We start from the raw sequence: 19,149 nt of genomic DNA, 5'->3' as shown, positions 1-19,149 counted from the left end.
GTGGCCAGGGCAAGGAATTTCTAAGGAATTTTCTTCAAACCAAACTCTTAATACTCCAGCTTCTCATTCTTTATTTAGGGGTATTTAACTACCACCTGATACTAAGTGAAGCAAGATTGTAATTTGGTACACTGGTTTGCTGTTATTACTCTGTATTACTTTTTCTCTGTTACTTACCGGCTTTCTCTACCCCCCCCCAAGTGTCTACATGTTCTTGTTTATAGCAAATAATTCAGCAACAACTCATAATATACCAACCTGTATATTCTGTAGCAGAAGCCACAGAAGAGGTTGTTGATGCATTTTCCCAATCCTTTTCTCCATTACGACTTCCGCAACGACTTGGAGATATGAATCCTTCCACAGATTCAGACCTAAAAGTTGCATTTAAACAGGAAAGAAGATTTGGCCAATCTATTACCAAGCATGATTTCACAATGAAAAAAAGGTAGCATTTCACAATGAAAGATCTGAAGATAAAGCACTGTCAAACACGAATATGGAATCAAATGAGCTAACAGCAGGTTAGTTCTTCCAAATAGCTTCAGGAATGTGTGGGAAGAATGTCAACTGCCCATCAGGCAAAGCTGGCTAAATTCTGAGAAATTGGCGGGTGTTTCCAGCCCCTTTGCCCTTATAAAGCTATCACAAAGAAGAAAATCTGAATATGAAAGCACCCCCTCTACTTCATATTAGTCTACACAACTTAGAAAATGTAATTCACTTGTAGATATTTCAGTGGCTTCTTAAAATTAAGGAGAGCTGAATGATTACATTTTTAGAAGTGCCATCCTGTGTGTGTTTATGTGTCCTGTGTATGCCATCCTGTGTGTGTTACTACAGGTGTTGGCTCATACCTAGCAGTCCAATAAAAATGTACACATCAGCAGAAGCAATTAAACAATTCCCTGCAGCCTGGAAATGAAATATGTGTAGATCTGTTTTGTGGTGACTGTGTATGGAAACCGATATAGGAACATACTCAAAGTTGGTCTAATCTGAAGAGCCATGAACTATTCTTAATTATGCATTAACTACTGCCTCACTGAATGCACATTGTTGTGCCAAGTCACATAAATATGATAATTTCTCTCAAATGTAAATTGGAACTGAATATTTACCTTGGCGTTCTCTTGCCCGATTGCACACTGTCGTCTCCGGTGTTCAATGATGCCAACGAAAGGCTAGATACTGAGGGGAAATGGGGGGAACAGCAACAGTGAAGGTGTGAGCCTAGGTAAATGCAATGAACTTTAAAAGAATGCAAATACAGAAGACAGAGTCTGTGGATTAGATGCACCACCAGGAAAGGAAAGTTGCTAAGTTTTCTAAGAAATATTCTCTCTCTTTACTGGCCCTATGAACTCTACATCTGTAAACATATAATGCGTATTTTATCCTCATGTCTTTATATAGTAAAGGTAAATGATAGCACGGATATAGGTTGTTCTAAATGTAAACATCACCATGGAGCTCTGTATCAAAGGTATGGAAACCTACTTTAAAAGTAGAGGTGATGTTGTAGTATCGGTCCAGGTCATGCTGACTCAAAATTTAACTTTGTAAGGAGTGATTAACCAACCATTCTTTGCAACTTTTCTAATGTGATAACTAGGCATAATGAAACCAACAGTCTGGTAGCGTTTAACAACCCCTCTGCCCCCCAATCTCTGGGCAAGCAACTTAAAACAAAAAGCAAGAGGGGAGGAGAGATACAACAGAAGGCTTACTGTCATCCCAGGATTACAGGGCTTGAAGAGGAAGTAGCTGTGCATCACTTTTCAGTTTCTGAGTACAGTGGTACCTCGGTTTTTTAACATAATCCATTCCAGAAGTCCGTTTGAGTTCTGAAACGCTCAAAAACTGCAAGCCTCAAAACGGAAAACTCAAAACAGAAGCTGTGTTTCCTGTTCAACTTCCGAGGCACATTTGAAAACCGAGGCACTTACTTCCAGGTTTTTGAAGTTTGAGTTCTGAAATATTCAACTACAAAGGCGTTTGAAAACCGAGGTACCACTGTACTGCATGTCAAAGCTGGAATTGCAGCATCAAGACTCCTCCTTATATTTATTACCTGGAGGACCTTTGATTGGAGTTTTAGGTGACTCAATATGATCTCTGTGAATGGATTTTGGACGTGGTTTCTTTTGTTTGGACATGTGGAGGCGAGGCTTTATGACAATGTCCATATCTTCCATCAGTTTCAGCTGCTTCCGCCTTATATATTCTTGCTTAATAAACTCTCGACGTGCTCTTTCATCTTCCTTCTTCTGACGTTCTTCCTCAGACTTCCTCCTTAGAAATTCAACAGCACCATTAGCAAAGCCATCCTTCTCACAAACTAAAACCAATTTTTCTGATTATAAGTTACCTGAATGCCAAGTATCTCTGTTACATTCCCAGAACATATCCTGGTTTCCAAGTTTTAGTGTACATATTTTAACTGTATGCTCATGCTAAGCTTTGTGGAGCAATTCACACAAGTACTGGCATAGTCCTAAAAGATCCAGTTGAACCAGATTAGGGTAAATATTAAGTGAAATGCCCCTTAGTACTTCAGTACCACCTAACACTTTAGTATTGTGTACCCATGAATATAAAGTGGCTTTTTGGGTTTCTTGGTAATATTCAAAGAAAAATTAAGTTATTTTGAAAGTTTAATATTCCTTAGTTATGCAAGAAATTTATTTTAGAATGTTCACATTTTCACATTTAACTGAAGGTCAAGGTCGGACACACAGTGTTTCATTCATTCTGAACACAGGAGGGCTACAAATAGCTTCTCTTTGTGAGTGATTGTTGCAGCGGCTGATGTAGGTGCCTTTTTTGCTCATTGAAGGGGTGAGGCACAGCTACACCAATGCCTCTTTCAGCTCTTTTAGATGTGGCAGCCATTTTGTGTTATGCCACCCCTCTGGGCACCCATTTTGTGACAGGCTTTCTAAAATTTCCAAATGTGTCCCACTGTCCTAAAAAGGTTGGTGACGCCTATCTTAATCAGTTAGTAGAAAGTTTTAGCATAGGAAACAGTTTGACAACAAGGATCCCTCGTAGGGTATAGCAATTAGGCGTCTGATTTCTAAATTTATGTTGAGCTCTCTCAGAATGACTAGCATCTGCAGTTGATCTTACTTTGTTTCTTCTTTCTTATATTCCAACTCTGCTTCCAGTTGCTGCTTCCGAAGTAAAGTTTCTCTTTCCCTTCTCAATCGCTTCTCCAGTAATGCCGCCCGCTTCACTGCCATTTCGTTTTCAGCCTTTTGATCATCCTTGAAGCAACATTTAGGAAGGAATGTCAATCATTATCTCAACATTGGTAGCTGACTTTATCCACAGTACAGCCATTGAACTAAAATGGATTGAGATCAAGGGACAAATTTAAAGAGTGGTCTGAAGCAGGGGTGTGGCACCTGGGGCCTTCCAGATGTTGCTGAATTACAACTCCCATCACCCTGATCATTGGTCATGCTGATTGGGGTTGATGGGTCCAAAAACACAGGGACCAGCACAGGTCCATCATCCCTGGTCTAAAGTCACTGAGACATTTATATCAAAATATGCAAGGTCTAGTAATTATTAAAATTAGATTGTTCGGTTGTAGTATTATACCCCACAGGAAGGTGTGCTAGATTAACCACTCCTCTATAAAGGACCACATTCTTCTATGGACAGAGCATGTCTGTATTACACTCAACCGCAATCCTGTAACACAGTATGATATGGCTTATTTACATTACATTTGCAGGGAGAAGTGAATATAACTCCACTTGCAGAGGAGCTTAAATCATTTATTATCTGCCCTAGTATTTTGTTTTGTTTTGTACAATACACGATGGTGAGAAAGGCAACAAGAGGCGAGTCATTCCCCAGCTCCTTCCTGTTGCAACTGTGCTTCAAAACAGCTTCTCAAACAGGTGTTTAGCAAGCTGCTTGGAGCATGACTGTGAGGGGTGGATGGTCCATGGGAAGAGTTAACAAAACACAAGTCCCCCGGGTCCCACTCACCATAGACGCTGGCCATACCCTCTGTTACACAGGCCCTGACCACCACCACCAGAGGCAAAAAGTATGCCCACCCCTGGCTGAGGGGAAAGTGACAATGACTTGCAATACAATTTGAAATGGGCACTAGGTACTAGAAGGCTTATCCTGAGTCACAACAGCTGGAGCTGTGGAGGGAAATCCATATGATTTCTCAAAATGAGTGTATCACATGTTCCCCACCACCAAAAAAAGATCCTAAATGCATGCTTGTGATGTCCTCACTCACTTACCTTGAAAAAGAATCCACAGCACACTTTTTGGTCATCTTCCAATTGTTCCTTGTCACTATCACCCTCTGATTTCTCAACAGACTCTTCTGACTTTTCTGGTGGCTTCAAATCTGTGAGGGAAACTTCTATGAGGTTAACAGTTTTGGATGCAGGTTCTGGGAATCCTGGTAGGTTCAGCACCTCTTCATTTGGGGTAAGGCAGACAGTTTCCGTAATGGGCTGTGAAAGTACTTCAGACACTGTAGATTCCAGAGGCCTGGCTGGTTGTTCCTCTGGCTTTTCCTTTTCTGCCTGTTCTGCTTCTTTCTCACCTGCTGTTTCTTTGTCAGCCTCTCCTGTTGTATTTTTGATCTTCAAGCGGTTACGTTCACCATCATCTCCAAAACAAACAAAGGATCTAGTCTGAATTGATGCCTGACTTGGAGAAAATCTTCTCAAGCGAGGAAGGCTGTCCACAGATCGCGGTGCAGTCAAAGTGCGATTCAAAGGTGCTATTTTCAGTTCATTTGGCCTAGGAGTCCTTTGCATTTTACTGGGGAGAGTGGAATTCTTCCTAGAGGATGACTGTGGGGACTGGTGGGAAGATCGGGGAGATTCCACTGAAAATGGGGCAACAGGAACGGGTGATCCTGCAAACCTTAATGAAGGCTTCAGCTCCTGAACCTGCTTCTGAGGAGAAGGCTGAGGTGGTGAAATAACCCAAGCCTGTTGCTCCCTCATCTGCATTAGCATCTCTTGCTGAAGTGAGAGGCGTTGCATTTCTTGCTGCAGGAAATGCAGAGAAGAATTGAGTTTCTCAATAGATTTTGTATATTCCAGAAGGTCACTGTCATTTAAGTTTTCTTCTGAGGGGCTCACCAAATTGCATTGCTTTTCTATATCAACCGGTGTGTTTGGGGACTTCAGCCATTTCACATGAGGATTTTCATTGCTTGCTTTAATTGCCTCTGTGGCCTTGTTTAGTTGCTCACATGGCTTTTGGGCATCTTTTTCTTTCGGCCTACTGCTGTCAGTGAACACTTTCTCATCCTCTGCTCCAGCTGCCTCTTCTCTAAGTGGTGAAATTCCGTCACCTTTCTTTTTCACAATGTTAAGGAATGCCGTCCTTCCCATTTTTTGTCTCTGCTTCGTGAAAGCAGCCTCAACCTTCTTCTTCTGGGCTTCAATTGCTCGTCTCTTCTCTTCCAGCTTCATTTTCAGTTGCACCATTTCAGACGCCAGTAACTGTGTGGTATCTCTTGCCTGAGGGAGAGGAGATTCCTCAGGTATTTGAGCCCAAGAAACCATGTGAGGAATGTTCAGCTCAGAACCTTCTGGTGTAGTTTTCTGAGAACTGCTGCCACTACTTCTGCTGTCTGTATGATTCAGCTTCTTAAATTTCTGCTCTGCAAAGCTGGTCATTTTAACACCTGAACTTGAGGATGCACTACTGCCTGCTTGTGATTTGGCACTTACTGAGCTTGGACAAGGGCTCAATTGTTCCTTATGGTTGATGCCTCTGCTATCAAATTCTTGAAGGAATCGAGATGGTTCTTCCATATCAGAGTCCAGGCTTACAGTATAGTCCCTCAAGGTTGAATCCTCATCCATAGTCTCTGGGATATCTGAAGGGACATGTATTCCAGTATCTATTTCTGTATTGTCAGTCATGGGACTGAGAGCACCTTTTGTATCTGCAGTAATATCGGGATTACTCTGGTTGGGTTTAATATTTGAATTCAGGATGCTCATCTCCTTGTTGTGAAGGAAAAACCCATTTGTAATTTGCTCTGGCTGAGTAACGCTGGGAGATTTCTCACTATCGTGGATAATCTGCAAAGCCTGCTCAATGCTTGGTGTATCAATCCGATTGCCAAATTCATCGGTAACCAACCTGTTTTGAAGCGCTCCATTGGGCAGGCTGTATGGGCTAATCTGGTTCGCATTCCTTTGATTGCTGTCGGCCTCTAGATCACTGCAAAATTCCATATCCTTTTCTTCTTCAATATCTTCACTTTCCTCTTCACCATTCACAGGCTTGAAGGACAGGTTCTTTCTAACAAGTCTGGGCATACGGCTGGTATTTTGCGCAATGCCTTCATTGCTGAGAGATCTAGTCATTCCTCTGTTTGGAGTCTCACGGATGCTATCCTCTTTATCAAAAGAAATGTCAAATGAAACACCATGTGCTGAAGATCTAGAAAGGGAATTTAAAATGAGAATGCCATTTGTTGGAAATATTCCAGCATTTTTATATTGAAAAACCAATATATTTTATTTTATAGTATGAATGCTGGCTTCAAACTCTAGCAGTAAAATGCAATAAAAGGTGATAGCATTATTAGCATTATCTAGTCCTACATCAACTGAGCATAAAGATAAGGTCTGCACCAAAAGTTTGCCCATTTTAAGGTTTGGGGCCCTCCATATATAGTAAATAAACAAATCCCTACCTTGCCTCTTTTTGATCTTCTGTGCAGCCCTTGTTTCTCACATCTGCTGCCCCTTTGCTAGGGCTTCTTTCTGCTTGAACTATGTGATCCCAGCCAGCCAGGGATCAAGGAGTGAATATGATATTATATCGTTACAGCACTACATAGCCAATCAAGATATGACTACCTGATGTCACTGAGGGCAAACAAAACAGACAGAGTGAGGGCTGTTCTTCTTGGACTGGTCATATAGGTGATCCCAGCCAATGAGATCACCAATTGCCCTCACTCTGAATGGGCAAACACTTTTACCCTCTTTTTGTTACAGTTTGTTGAATGACTGCCAAGTGGAAGGGTGCTTTTTCCTGCAGAAAAAGACTTCACATCCATTTGGCTCAGGCCCAACAAAAATCTACTACACAGTTATTTAATCTTCTGTTACATACATGCATTTCTTGTTCTGAATATCTTGCAAAATGTCCTTGTGACCATTTTTCATTTTTGTAAATATAAAAGTGAAAACCCTTCTCAAAAAGGAGTAGGGATGTCCATTCTCTCTTGGCAACTGACAGAAGCAAGGAAGGAAGGAAGACCCACCACACCACAATTTGAGCTACAAGAGGAGGCTCCTAAGTGGTGCAGATCTTCCATCTATTTTCTCTTTCAAAAATGCATGTGCTAAGGGACATGTCATGTTCCTCTTAGGGTAGTTTGTCCACCTCTGGTCACTACCCTGCACTCAACTCTCGCCAGTGGCTCCTAGAAGCTGTCTGCATGTGACAGCAGCTACACACCAGGAACAGCTTTGACTTGTTGGATAAACCAAGTGAAGGGTAACCAATGGGTCTCAAACCTTCAGTGAGTTAGGGACTTTCCCTGCATTCAAAGACAGGTTCTGGCAGATTCAGTGGACAAGACCAGTAGTGGGTCCAAGGATCAAGAAGGCGTTTTCTACACATGTTGTAGAAGGATGTGAGGGGCACATCTAGGAGAAGGAAAACTCTTATCCTAAACCTCCGCTGCCTTGTAGGATATATTTGGGAGACAAAGGGGCTAAGGAGTGAACCCAACACAAATGCAAAGTGGAGGCCCTAAGATAGTTGGATGGCAACTTGTACGCCTCCTTCCAGCAACTCCTGATGCCAAGCGTATTGCTTTCACATGTAGCTCATATATGCACAGGATCTGCTTACTCTGCACCATCTTCCACAAATGAGAGGTCATGGATCTTAGAAGTGGAGTCTATGTCTATGCATTTGCATCTATAGAGCTTTTCACTTTAATGATTCTGGACGACATCCAATGATGCTTGCCTGCCTGTGCAATGGAAATCCACTTGCATAGCAGGGCCCCAACACTGGTTCTGGAGGGTCCCCCAAACCTCTAGATAAGATTTTGGGGTGCATGGGGACCTGCAGGGAAAGGAAGAAAGATACATGCAGAAGGCACACTTGTTCATGCTATATTAGATCTTGCTTTGTATGTGTATATGAGTCCTGCGGCTTTTCAGTGTACTTCCATGAGCTGTTTTTCAGAGCGAGAATATTCAATTGAAGGATTAATCCCCTTGCATCACATAACAACAGGAAATGAAAAATTATGGCAATATGGCACCAACTAACCAATGACTTACCTCTTTTCTTTGGGCCATGTCCCTACGTATCCATCCATATAAGACATAGATGTAGATCGTCTAATGCCGCCTATCCAAAATCAAAACAAAAAACACATAAAGGTGATTTCTTCTGAAACTTTTAAAAAGAGGATTTAAAAAACTTCCAGTTAACAAATCAAATAGGTGGCTTCTGCTCTTGATTTGATTTAAAGCAGACCACATAAATTAATTTATATCTCATTCAACATTTTGCAGAAAATTATTAAAGAATACAATCTATGGCTCTGAACATTATTATCCAGGTAAAACCCTAAGCCAAAGTATTTCAATTCACCAACATCAGTTATGTTGGGAATGCAACCATTCAATGTACTTCTGTCAACAATAAATAACATGAATTGGGTTTATGCCATTAATACTCCTCCCCTATTTAAAAATATGCTTTATTGTGGAAAAAAGAGATATCTAGAGATGTGAATCACAAAATAGTTAGTTCTGCAAAATATTCCCATAATAGTCCATATTATTGCTTTCCTATGCATTGTACAGTGGTACCTTGGGTTACAAACATTGTGGGTTACAAACACTTCGGGTTATAAACTCAGCTAACCCGGAAGTAATACCTTGGGTTGCGAACTTTGCCCCAGGATGAGAACAGAAATTGTGCAGCAGCGGCGGGGCTGCAGCAGGAGGCCCCATTAGTGAAAGCACGCCTCAGGTTAAGAACGGTTTCGGGTTAAGAACGGACCTCCGGAATGAATTAAGTTCGTAACCCGAGGTACCACTGTATTCTAAAAATATACAAATTGATTTCATTTAACTTGAAAAGTATGACTCGCTTGTTCCTACTTCTCTTGCTCCACTTTTTTGAGTGTTAATAATGGATAGCAAGGGAATAGAGTATCAGTCTATGATGGGAGATCCAGATTCAAATATCCACTGAGTCATACAACTCCCTAGGCAACATAGCATCAGTTACTGCCTTCATCATAAGCTACCTCTCTGGGCTGTTGCAAGGATGAGGTGGGCCAGAAAATGACAATGTATATTGGATAAATAAAGCTTTCCAGTATAGATCTAAGATAGGAATCTGCCTTATATTGAGCCAGACCCAGACCATTAGTCCAACAAGGTCAACTCTGTCTAGGCTGACTGACAGCAGCTCTCCAGGATTTCATACAGGTGACATTCCCAGCAGGGGAATCATGCCTTTCCACTCTGGCTTGCAGTGGCTAGAAGTCTGCCTGCCAGCCTGCACACTTCCCTGGCCACTCCTCTGCTGTTCTGGGCAGCCGGACATGGCACACAGCCTCCTTTGGAAAGGGAACAAGGGATGGGATGAGGCACAAATACATCTCCTTGCCAAAGCTGCAAAGTATAGGGAGCAGTAATATAGCTCCCTGCCAAGGGTGCAGGGGAGCCCAGGTACGTGTCAGGAGCCAGAGTCAGGTGAAGGTGAGTAATTAAAAAAACCACCAGTGTCAGCGAAGTTAACTCTTTATTCAAAGAAACCAAAACAGCACAGGCCTAGTGATCCCAGCAACTCTTCCCAATAGGTCTAGCTCCAATGAGACAGTTATGAGGAATGAAGGTCCCTGTTTTCCCACAGCTGTCTAGGTCCCCTCCTCTCCAAGGCTTCCCCCCAAGAAATCAGAGACTATGTTGGCACGCAACCAAACTCTACTCTGCTCTTTTCATTTCTATGTGTGTTCTGGGAAACTAGTGGGAAGGGGAGCTGGTCACAGCAAGAGGGGAAGACTCCCTGGCTTCTTCAGCAGCCTGCCTCCTCCCTGTCTCCTGGCCCCACTCCTTTACAGCCTCTGGTTCTGGACTGCTGTCTGTCACATCCTCTTCCTGCTCACTAAGCCCTGTTGCCTCTTCAGCTTCTGACACCTCTCTTTTTCCAGTCTGCTCCCTCTGACTATTCATCGCCATCCTACCACCAGCCCCCTGGCTCTGAGCCTTCTTCCCCTGGGGGCTTCCTTGGGAGTTCCCTAGCTGGAGCCTCCCACCACTCTTCTGCATCCAGTCAGTCCATGACATCACACCTCTGATTCCCAGCCCTACTTGGAGATCCTGGGGATTCAACATGGGATCTTGTACAAGCAAAGCATCTGGTCTGCAACCCTTCCCCTTGTAATTCTAATAGTCTAATAATTCTTGACACTTATATGTAGCACTCTGTAGTTTAACACTTAAAAGATAAAATTAGATAACAGTTGGAAAAAAGGTTCCCTTCTTCTGGCAGAAGACTTCTACTACCAACCTTAGGATAAAACAAATCTGAACAGGGCAAAAGGAGAATCTCTCAGCTTTTTGCTATTACCTGGAGCAGGTGTAAAAGGCTGTTGGTGTGCATGGCTAGCAGCTGGAATCTGATGAGATGGTGGGAAAGCTGGGCACTCCACACTGCAAACAACCAAAAACGGAACACCAATTGGTTAACTTCCTCTAATTTAAAATCTCTCAGCCCTGAACATTTCAGGAGATAATATCTTGCTTTAAACTAGGCCTGAAAGCATGAATTTAATGCAATTAAAATATATTTCTAGATTTGAAAGGTCAAATTTTAACTGACTCTGTTATCATATGAAAAGGTATTCAGTAATACTTGTATTGGCACAATAATTTGTACTTCTTTTCAATTCAGTCAATGAGCTAAATATAAATTTCCTACAACACGTGAGTTATCTGTGGCATCTGAGAGGAACTATTATCTTCATTACAGAATTTCTTAAAACATCACATAACTGCGATACTACGGCATTTTTAGAAATTTTAATTCCATCTATGAATTGCGTGTTGCAAATAATATATTCGGTGCTAGTAGTGTTACAGACAAATGTGTTTATAGCTCACTTGGAGAAGAGAAGCCATGGAGTAAAGTGAAATTCTCCCTCAGTTTCTCACAATGCCACATTACTTTTTCACAGGTGTGAAAGGCTGCTGGAAGAAAAGCTGAAACCCACCCCCCATGGAGGCACAGCTGATTGTGCATTGCCCCTTGTATCACAGACAAATATTATGGACACCACCAACCAAACATTTATAAAGGCTAATTGACTTCCTGATGAATAGAACACCAGATCCTTAACAAACAAGATATTTGGGCCCTACAAGGCTCTATTAATTCCACTAGCAAGTTTATAAGCTGTCTCAGCGACAAAATGAGGACTTTGTGTCCTGACACTTGGAAGAAAGAGCTTGTTGTGGTGGTGGTTTGAAAATTGCCTCACTATAGTTGGTACTAAAGCTTGTGATTAGGTTAACAATAATAAATAAATAGAGCTAAGCCAAAAAAGCATTGTTGAGCACTGTTTGTTTTTGTTTTTTTTTAGTTAAAACTAGCCATATAAAGGAGGTTGGGAATTATTACCTGGCTATCAGGTCAGAATCGTGTGAAACTTCTGGATAGTTTCTTCTATTGGCATTGGCAGCAAGAACAGAGGATGCTTCTTTTGCAACGTCAGCTAAAACAAAGATGGACATTTTATACATTATAGCTGTAGAAGTAAAAGTCAACAAAAGATCAACAGCCAAGCTGGGATCGGTAACATCAGAAGAACAAGCAAGTTAACACCATACACATCCATATAAATAACTAAATTTCTTAGCCACAAAAAATTAAAGCAAGCAGTCTGACAAATTCATGTAAGAACCAAGACACAGGCAAAGCTTCAGTTGGTCTGGAATGCAGCAGCAATGGTGCTCATGACAATGCAGCTGGGTGAACATATTAGAACATTTGCATGGGTTGCCAAGACGCTTCTGGGCACAATTCAAAGTGCTGGTTATTTTTCAAATCACCTGCTACCTAATTTTCTTTTTAAGCTGGCAATGCCAGGGATTGAAGCTGGGACCTTCTGCATGGAAAGCACCCGTGTGGCATTACCACTGAACTATGGTCCCTCTCCTCAAACTCTGCCCAAGCTCCTGCTGCTATTTGCACTGTGGAAAAGGAGTTTGAGAAGACATTTGCCTGTGTCTGAGCAGATGCAGCTAGTGCTTAGTGACTTCCCATCCTCATCAGCTGGCAAACATGACCCCTATTTTAAAACTAGTTGCTGGCCAGGGGGGTTATGTACTGATTTAGCACTATTTTAACCTGACATCCATGGAGCGCAAATAATTTAGCATAATGTGAAGCAACTAAGAAGAAAGGTTACCTTGAGGATGAACTACAACTCGAGGCTGGACAAATGATGGCTTCACTACTTCAAACCACCAGAAGAGCTCTGCCATGAACACCAAATAATTGCTCTGTAAATTAGAGATGGAAGCTCAATTAGAAGTAAAAAAAAACAGAGATGAATTCAACATCGTGCCCTTTAAAACTGTTCCATCAGCACAAGAACTTCAACTTGCTGGACAATATGATCTTTCTCCTCCACACCACCCGCTGTTCTGGAGATTCTACACACACACCCACACACACCCACACACACCCACACAAACCCCGAGCAGGGAAGAGGCGGAAAGTCGCATTGCACTAGTGAGGCTTTATGTGGTTGAATTTGGTCCACAGAGTATAAAGAAAATCCACCTTTCTAGAACTGAGGGAAGAGCACATGGTTATATTAAGTGTCCCGTCCCCCCCACTGTTGCATCTCTTCTGTACTAAAAAACGAATTCATGGTTAAAACAACAACAATGTTGTGTGCTTGATATGACACCTACCACAAGAGGCTTCACACTACAAAGTACTGCTAAAAACCACATGTAGAAAATTCCCCAAACCAATGTTCAAAATGTAATTACTTGTCCACATCTTTGAAGATAGCAGTGATGTGGCTTAATGAAATTTGCTCATATTCCTGCATGCAATGAACTTAATGTGCAAGTACCAGGTTCCTCCTATGGATGTCAAAGCCATAGCCTGACTGGACTACAACAATAAGTGGTAGAAGCAGGGAGTAGTAAGCAAGGATAATGGTACCAGTTTTGAGGAAGAAATGGAAGGTTGAAACCCAAAGTCTGCCATAAATGGGAGGCCCCAGACAGGACTGAAGGAAGAAACCACTGCAGGGGGTCCCATTCTAGAGGAACCAGATCCAGTGGTATCTGTGAAATTAATATGTTGCTATAGTTTTTGCCCTCCAAGTAAGAACATTAAACTCCAGGATATTTTTCAAGAATGGCAAAGCTGGTACAATTTAAATTACTGTTCATGGTTTATGTTCTTTTTCAAAGACTTTACAATTCTGGTCCGACTACTAAATAGCTTCTGACTATACCAGTTTGTATTCATTAAATACAGATAAATGGCTTTGAATATCATTTCCCCTCCTGGCCACAAGATGGCAATAAAATGAAAGACTAAAGTGCTATACGGTATTTCAGCAGTCAAATGAAGCAATTAGGATAACTCCTTACTCCTACACCTTTTACAATACAGTGTAATCTTGGTTCTCAAACTTAATCTATTCCAGGAGTCTGGTTTACTCCTGAAACCATTCGAAAACCAAGGCATGGCTTCTGACTGGCTGCAGGAGTTTCCTGCACTCAAGTGGAAGCCGTGTCAGATGTTTGGCTTCCAAAAAACGTTCACAAACCGGAACACTTCCTTCTGGGTTTGTGGTGTTCGGGAACCGATTTGTTAGGCAACTAAGCCGTTCGGGAACCAAGGTACGACTGGAATACATCCTTCATTACCATGGCATGCAACTGTATAGCCATTCCTCAACATTTTACTAAGAGCATATTAAAACTGAAAGATGACAGAAGGTACCGGTATAAAAGAAAACATAAGTGAGGAAATAGCTGGAGTCAAGATGAGATGTATATCACTGCCAGCTTGGTTGGCACTAATGCAAAAACAAAAAACAAAAAACCCACCTCCCTTGGGGTGGGTGAGGGAAGAGAATGTACCACTTATCTGTCCCAGATACCAGTGCCTTCTCTAAGACCATTGGTTCATCTAGCTCAGTACTGTCTACCAAGTGTCACTCTACATTTACTGTCAGCAGTTCTCTAGGTTTCAGATGGAGGATGTTCCCAGTGCTACCCGGAGCACTGAACCTGGGGCATTTTGCATGCAAAACAGATGCTCTACCACTGACTTATGGCTCTTCAGGAAACTGGATATGGTCATGGAGCAGCAGTGGAGGCCAGACCAAAACCAAACTTACTATGACCCAAGGAAGAAATACAAGGAGCTAAAATTATAGCTAGGACCCTCCCTGACGAGGTTGAGGAAGGACTGTTCAACTTCGTCCAAATGTTTCCAGTCATAATACACAACGACATCATAAAGAGATTGAGCACGCTGCAAAGAAAACTAGCTGAGACTTTGGAACAGGCCGTGCTTAGGACAGATTGATCCTCTATTGCTCAGAAAGTTGGTGCACTGATGCTCATGCTTAGGAGAGGACTAAACAAAGAGGACTAAAAAGGGACTAAACAAAGGACTAAAAATGACTAAACAAAGACAGGAGTGCCTGGCGTGCTCTGGTCCATGGGGTCACAAAGAGTTGGACAGGATTAAACAACAACAAAACAAAGAGAACAAAAGCCTTATGAAATGGGTTCACATCACAGAAAATGAAAAGAAATGAGGAACATAAGCTTGGTGTAATGATGACAAATTTGGACCTTTATCATCTGTGTATAATAGATCCTCATGGCAGTGTAATAATCGGTCAAACCTTATAAGAAGCAGTGGCTCAATATCAGGGGTATTGTTTTTTCCCCTTGTGGTATACTGTGGGTGAATGAGGAAGACCTGTGATCCAGCCTTTTTCAATATTTAAGGAAATTGATATAGCTGCTTTGCAGGAAACCCGAATGCTCACAAAAATGTGATTAATGGGTGTTTAGTATGCATGCTAACAGTGGCAGCACCCATAAAGAGCGGCAGACCAACAGAAGATTTAGCCCTTTTGATAGCCACAACATTAAGGGTTATAGTAACTCGTTTGTTTCAGTATTCTTTCAACCCTGTGTTCCCCGCTATATGATAATTATTCTGGGACCAATTGGAGGCTGATTTAATAAATCTGCAAAATAAATAGCCTATTGCAGGTGGTGTGTAGGACTTACGTCTGTGTAGACAAGGCTAGGACTGCGCTGTTAACTACCGTATATCGCGGCGTATAAGGCGACCCGGCGTATAAGACGACCCCCCAACTTTTTATGTGAAAAAAGTATACTCACCCAGCCCGGGATCCATGGCTGCTGAGGCGGCGGCAGCGGCGGGGAGAGCGTCCCCCGCGCCACACAGGAGATCTCCGCGCTTGCCGCCCAAGCGCACAGCGGCCCCCACGGCTGCTGAGGCGGCGGCAGCGACGCCTGGGGCAGCGGGGAGAAGCTCCCCGTCGCCCCAAAGGAGGCCTCCGCGCTTGCCGCTGAAGCGCAGGACGGCCTCCACAGCTGCTGAGGCGGCGGCAGCGACGCCTGGGGCAGCGGGAAGAAGCTCCCCATCGCCCCAAAGGAGGCCTCCGCGCTTGCCGCTGAAGCGCAGGACGGCCTCCACGGCTGCTGAGGCGGCGGCAGCGACGCCTGGGGCAGCGGGGAGAAGCTCCCCGTCGCCCCAAAGGAGGCCTCCGCGCTTGCCGCTGAAGCGCAGGACGGCCTCCACAGCTGCTGAGGCGGCGGCAGCGACGCCTGGGGCAGCGGGAAGAAGCTCCCCGTCGCCCCAAAGGAGGCCTCCGCGCTTGCCGCTGAAGCGCAGGACGGCCTCCACGGCTGCTGAGGCGGCGGCAGCAACGGCTGGGGCAGCGGGGAGAACCTCCCCGTCGCCGCACAGGAAGCCTCCGCGCTTGCCGCCCACGCCCAGCCCGGGCTCCATGGCGGCTGAGGCAGCGGTTGCGGCTGGAGCGCCGGGGAGAGGCTCCATGCAGCCAGTGGCGGGGCGGAACTCCGGGTCACATCGCATGATGTTGCCGGCGTACAAGACGACCCCCGACTTCAGAGAAGATTTTTCGGGCTAAAAAAGTCGTCTTATACGCCGCGATATACGGTATCTTAAATCAGTCTGGAGAATGAGTTTTGGTGAAAGAAGATAGGATGAGTAATCAGAACACAAAGGATTGTAAAATAGATATTTAAATGGGAATTCTAAGGAAGGTTTTGATGAGGTGTTCACATATTTAGGTCCCACAGGAGTGAATGGAGTTCTTAGGACTTACGAGTGGGAAGAATGTCCAGAAACCTCTGTTCGTTCAATTTGCATTTAATGGTAAAACACAACTTTTGCCCCCTGAACGAAACCATAAAATCAAATCAGTCCAAACTACAAGACACAAATGGATTAACTGGTCATCAAACATATTTGAAGCTGAATTTTTTATAAGTCTGCAAGCTGCCCAGAAAACAAAGTTAAAGGAGTGGAATATAAATACAATGAACAGACAAATTCCTTTTTCAGTTACTGCTGCAGGATAAGATTTATAAATATTAAAAATAGGGGGGGGGGATGACCTGATTTTTAAAAAGTGCTTGACATCCAGAAGCATAATGCAAACACACACGCTACCCCCTCCCCCACTATACATTTCAGCAACATCATGGAAGACTGTTTTTGAGCCTCAACATTGTAGAAGCCATTGGCTGTGTTTGACTGATTTCTAAGCTCAGCTCTGAATGAGCCTCTGCCCACGCCTGCAGTTCCTTTGCTCTTCTCTTCTTGTTGCCGCAGTAATTCCATGCAAGCTACAAATGGCATCATGTAATATACAGGCCAGGCTCCAAAGAGCTGCTAAAGCAAACTTAAAGGGTTTGCACTAGCCCCATGGGATGTGCAGCAGGGGGCTCCTGTTTGACAAAAAAAAAATGTATTTAAAGCTTTAAACAAGTTTTACATCTTGTTCAGATGCCTATGACATCTACTGATCCACCTATTATCCCTCTATACACCATATTTGACAAAATTTCAAAACGCTCAGTAATTTATTTAATTCTAGAGGGCAAGGTTGAGATTTCCAGTTTTACTTTGCAAACATATCCCACCTTTTATTATTCTCTATAGGCTAGCCATTGACTTAAGTGTCACAAAGATGAGGTCACAATGCACTAAAGGAATAATCCCTTTATTCAACTACCGGTACATTAGTGAGAGCTTCCAAAGGAGTTCTCATCCTTTGTTAAACAATCTGTAGTGCAGAACGGAGGAGACTCTTGAGAGTCCCATGGACTGCAAGAAGATCAAACCTATCCATTCTCAAAGAAATCAGCCCTGAGTGCTCACTAGAAGGACAGATCCTGAAGTTGAGGCTCCAGTACTTTGGCCACCTCGTGAGAAGAGAAGTCTCCCTAGAAAAGACCCTGATGTTGGGAAAGATGGAGGGCACAAGGAGAAGGGGACGACAGAGGATGAGATGGTTGGACAGTGTTCTCGAAGCTACTGACATGAGTTTGGCCAAACTGCGAGAGGCAGTGAAGGATAGGCGTGCCTGGCGTGCTCTGGTCCATAGGGTCACGAAGAGTCGGACACGACTGAACGACTGAACAACAACAACAACAAAGTGCAGCACACTCCAGCTTCCTGGATTGCTTATTGTATAGGAGTGTTATGTTCCTATTTGAATGGCTGCTTCCAGGAGGTTCTGGAGGACTGTGGCTTTGCCTCATGGATTTTATGTTATGGTGTGCCTTCAAGGCCCTACCTTGTCCCCTATCTTGCAAATTGAAGGGTTTAATTTCTCATATTCAAGTGAGGCCATGGATGCATTAAAACTAGTGCCTGAAACTGACGCTCAACAGAAACAAGATAGAGGTACTGCTGATGAGTGGCTTGGCTGACTCTGAGAGTGTCAGTCAACCATTTCTGAATGGTGTTGCACTCCCCATAAAGGAACAGGTCTGCAAATTGCGGTTTTCCAGGTTACCCCTTAGTGTTGGAGGCCCAAAAGGTTTACATGGCATAATGTACCTTTTGTAACCTTGACAGGGATAATCTGGCCTACCACAATGTTTTATGTGTTGGTACAAAATACAGTGGTGAGATGACTAAACAGGACTGGTTGGAAAGAGACCATGCTAGTTTTGAATGAGTTACACCAGGGGTCCCCAAACTAAGGCCTGGGGGCCGGATGCGGCCCAATCGCCTTCTCAATCCAGCCCGTGGACGGTCTGGGAATCAGTGTGTTTTTACATGAGTAGAATGTGTCCTTTTATTTAAAATGCATCTCTGGGTTACTTGTGGGGCCTGCCTGGTGTTTTTACGTGAGTAGAATGTGTGCTTTTATTTAAAATGCATCTCTGGGTTATTTGTGGGGCATAGGAATTTGTTCATATTTTTTTCCAAAATACAGTCCGGCCCCCCACTAGATCTGAGGGACAGTGGACCGGCCCCCTGCTGAAAAAGTTTGCTGACCCCTGAGTTACACAGACTACTAATCTGTTTTCAAGCACAATCCAAAGTGCTGATTCTTATCTTTAAATTTTCTAAATAGCTTAGAACCTGGGTTCCTGCCCTTTTTCAACAAACTCATGTGGACAATGGCGCCAGCAAGTGGAGGCTGTTCCAATGCAACACTATCACCCAAACAGGACTCAGGATGCGTTCTTTTCTACTTAGATACATTGGTTACAGAACACTTTTTTCCAGGAAAGCTCACATGGCACAGAGTCTGAAGGTTTTCCAAAGCCTGGTGAAAATCTTTATCTGCCTAGGCTTTTTACTTTGTTATTATGTCAAGACTGTTCGTTGCTTGCTGGTTTCTTTTTTTAAAAATAATGATGATGATGATGATGTAAAATGCTCTGAAAGTCTTTGGGCAGTGGAGTAACAATAAATTAGCAGCTAAGAGACTGAAGGAATCCCTTGCTTCTGCCATGAATTCACTATGAGGTTTTATTCATATCACTTTTCTCTCACAACTATACAAGAGAGGTAATTTTATGGAAATCT

At 43.2% G+C, this 19,149-nt stretch overlaps 1 protein-coding gene across 3 annotated transcripts in view; it reads right to left on the bottom strand.

Moving 5' to 3' along the window:
* Positions 1 to 19,149, bottom strand: part of CAMSAP2 (calmodulin regulated spectrin associated protein family member 2) — a 77,911-nt gene that overhangs the window by 2,507 nt on the left and 56,255 nt on the right. For all 3 annotated transcript variants that reach the window (XM_033151445.1, XM_033151446.1, XM_033151447.1), the window contains 9 exons: positions 12,467 to 12,560; positions 11,677 to 11,770; positions 10,627 to 10,709; positions 8,319 to 8,388; positions 4,275 to 6,450; positions 3,133 to 3,269; positions 2,075 to 2,295; positions 1,122 to 1,191; positions 259 to 374 (listed from right to left, as the gene is read on the bottom strand). In XM_033151445.1, coding sequence (XP_033007336.1) covers positions 259 to 374; positions 1,122 to 1,191; positions 2,075 to 2,295; positions 3,133 to 3,269; positions 4,275 to 6,450; positions 8,319 to 8,388; positions 10,627 to 10,709; positions 11,677 to 11,770; positions 12,467 to 12,560 — 3,061 coding nt within the window. The remainder of the gene's footprint in view (positions 1 to 258; positions 375 to 1,121; positions 1,192 to 2,074; positions 2,296 to 3,132; positions 3,270 to 4,274; positions 6,451 to 8,318; positions 8,389 to 10,626; positions 10,710 to 11,676; positions 11,771 to 12,466; positions 12,561 to 19,149) is intronic.

Source organism: Lacerta agilis, chromosome 6, assembly GCF_009819535.1.
Source record: "Lacerta agilis isolate rLacAgi1 chromosome 6, rLacAgi1.pri, whole genome shotgun sequence".
Lineage (NCBI taxonomy): Eukaryota > Metazoa > Chordata > Lepidosauria > Squamata > Lacertidae > Lacerta > Lacerta agilis.
The sequence above is the reverse complement of the archived record's forward strand: the minus strand, read 5'-3'. Positions and strand labels throughout refer to the sequence as shown.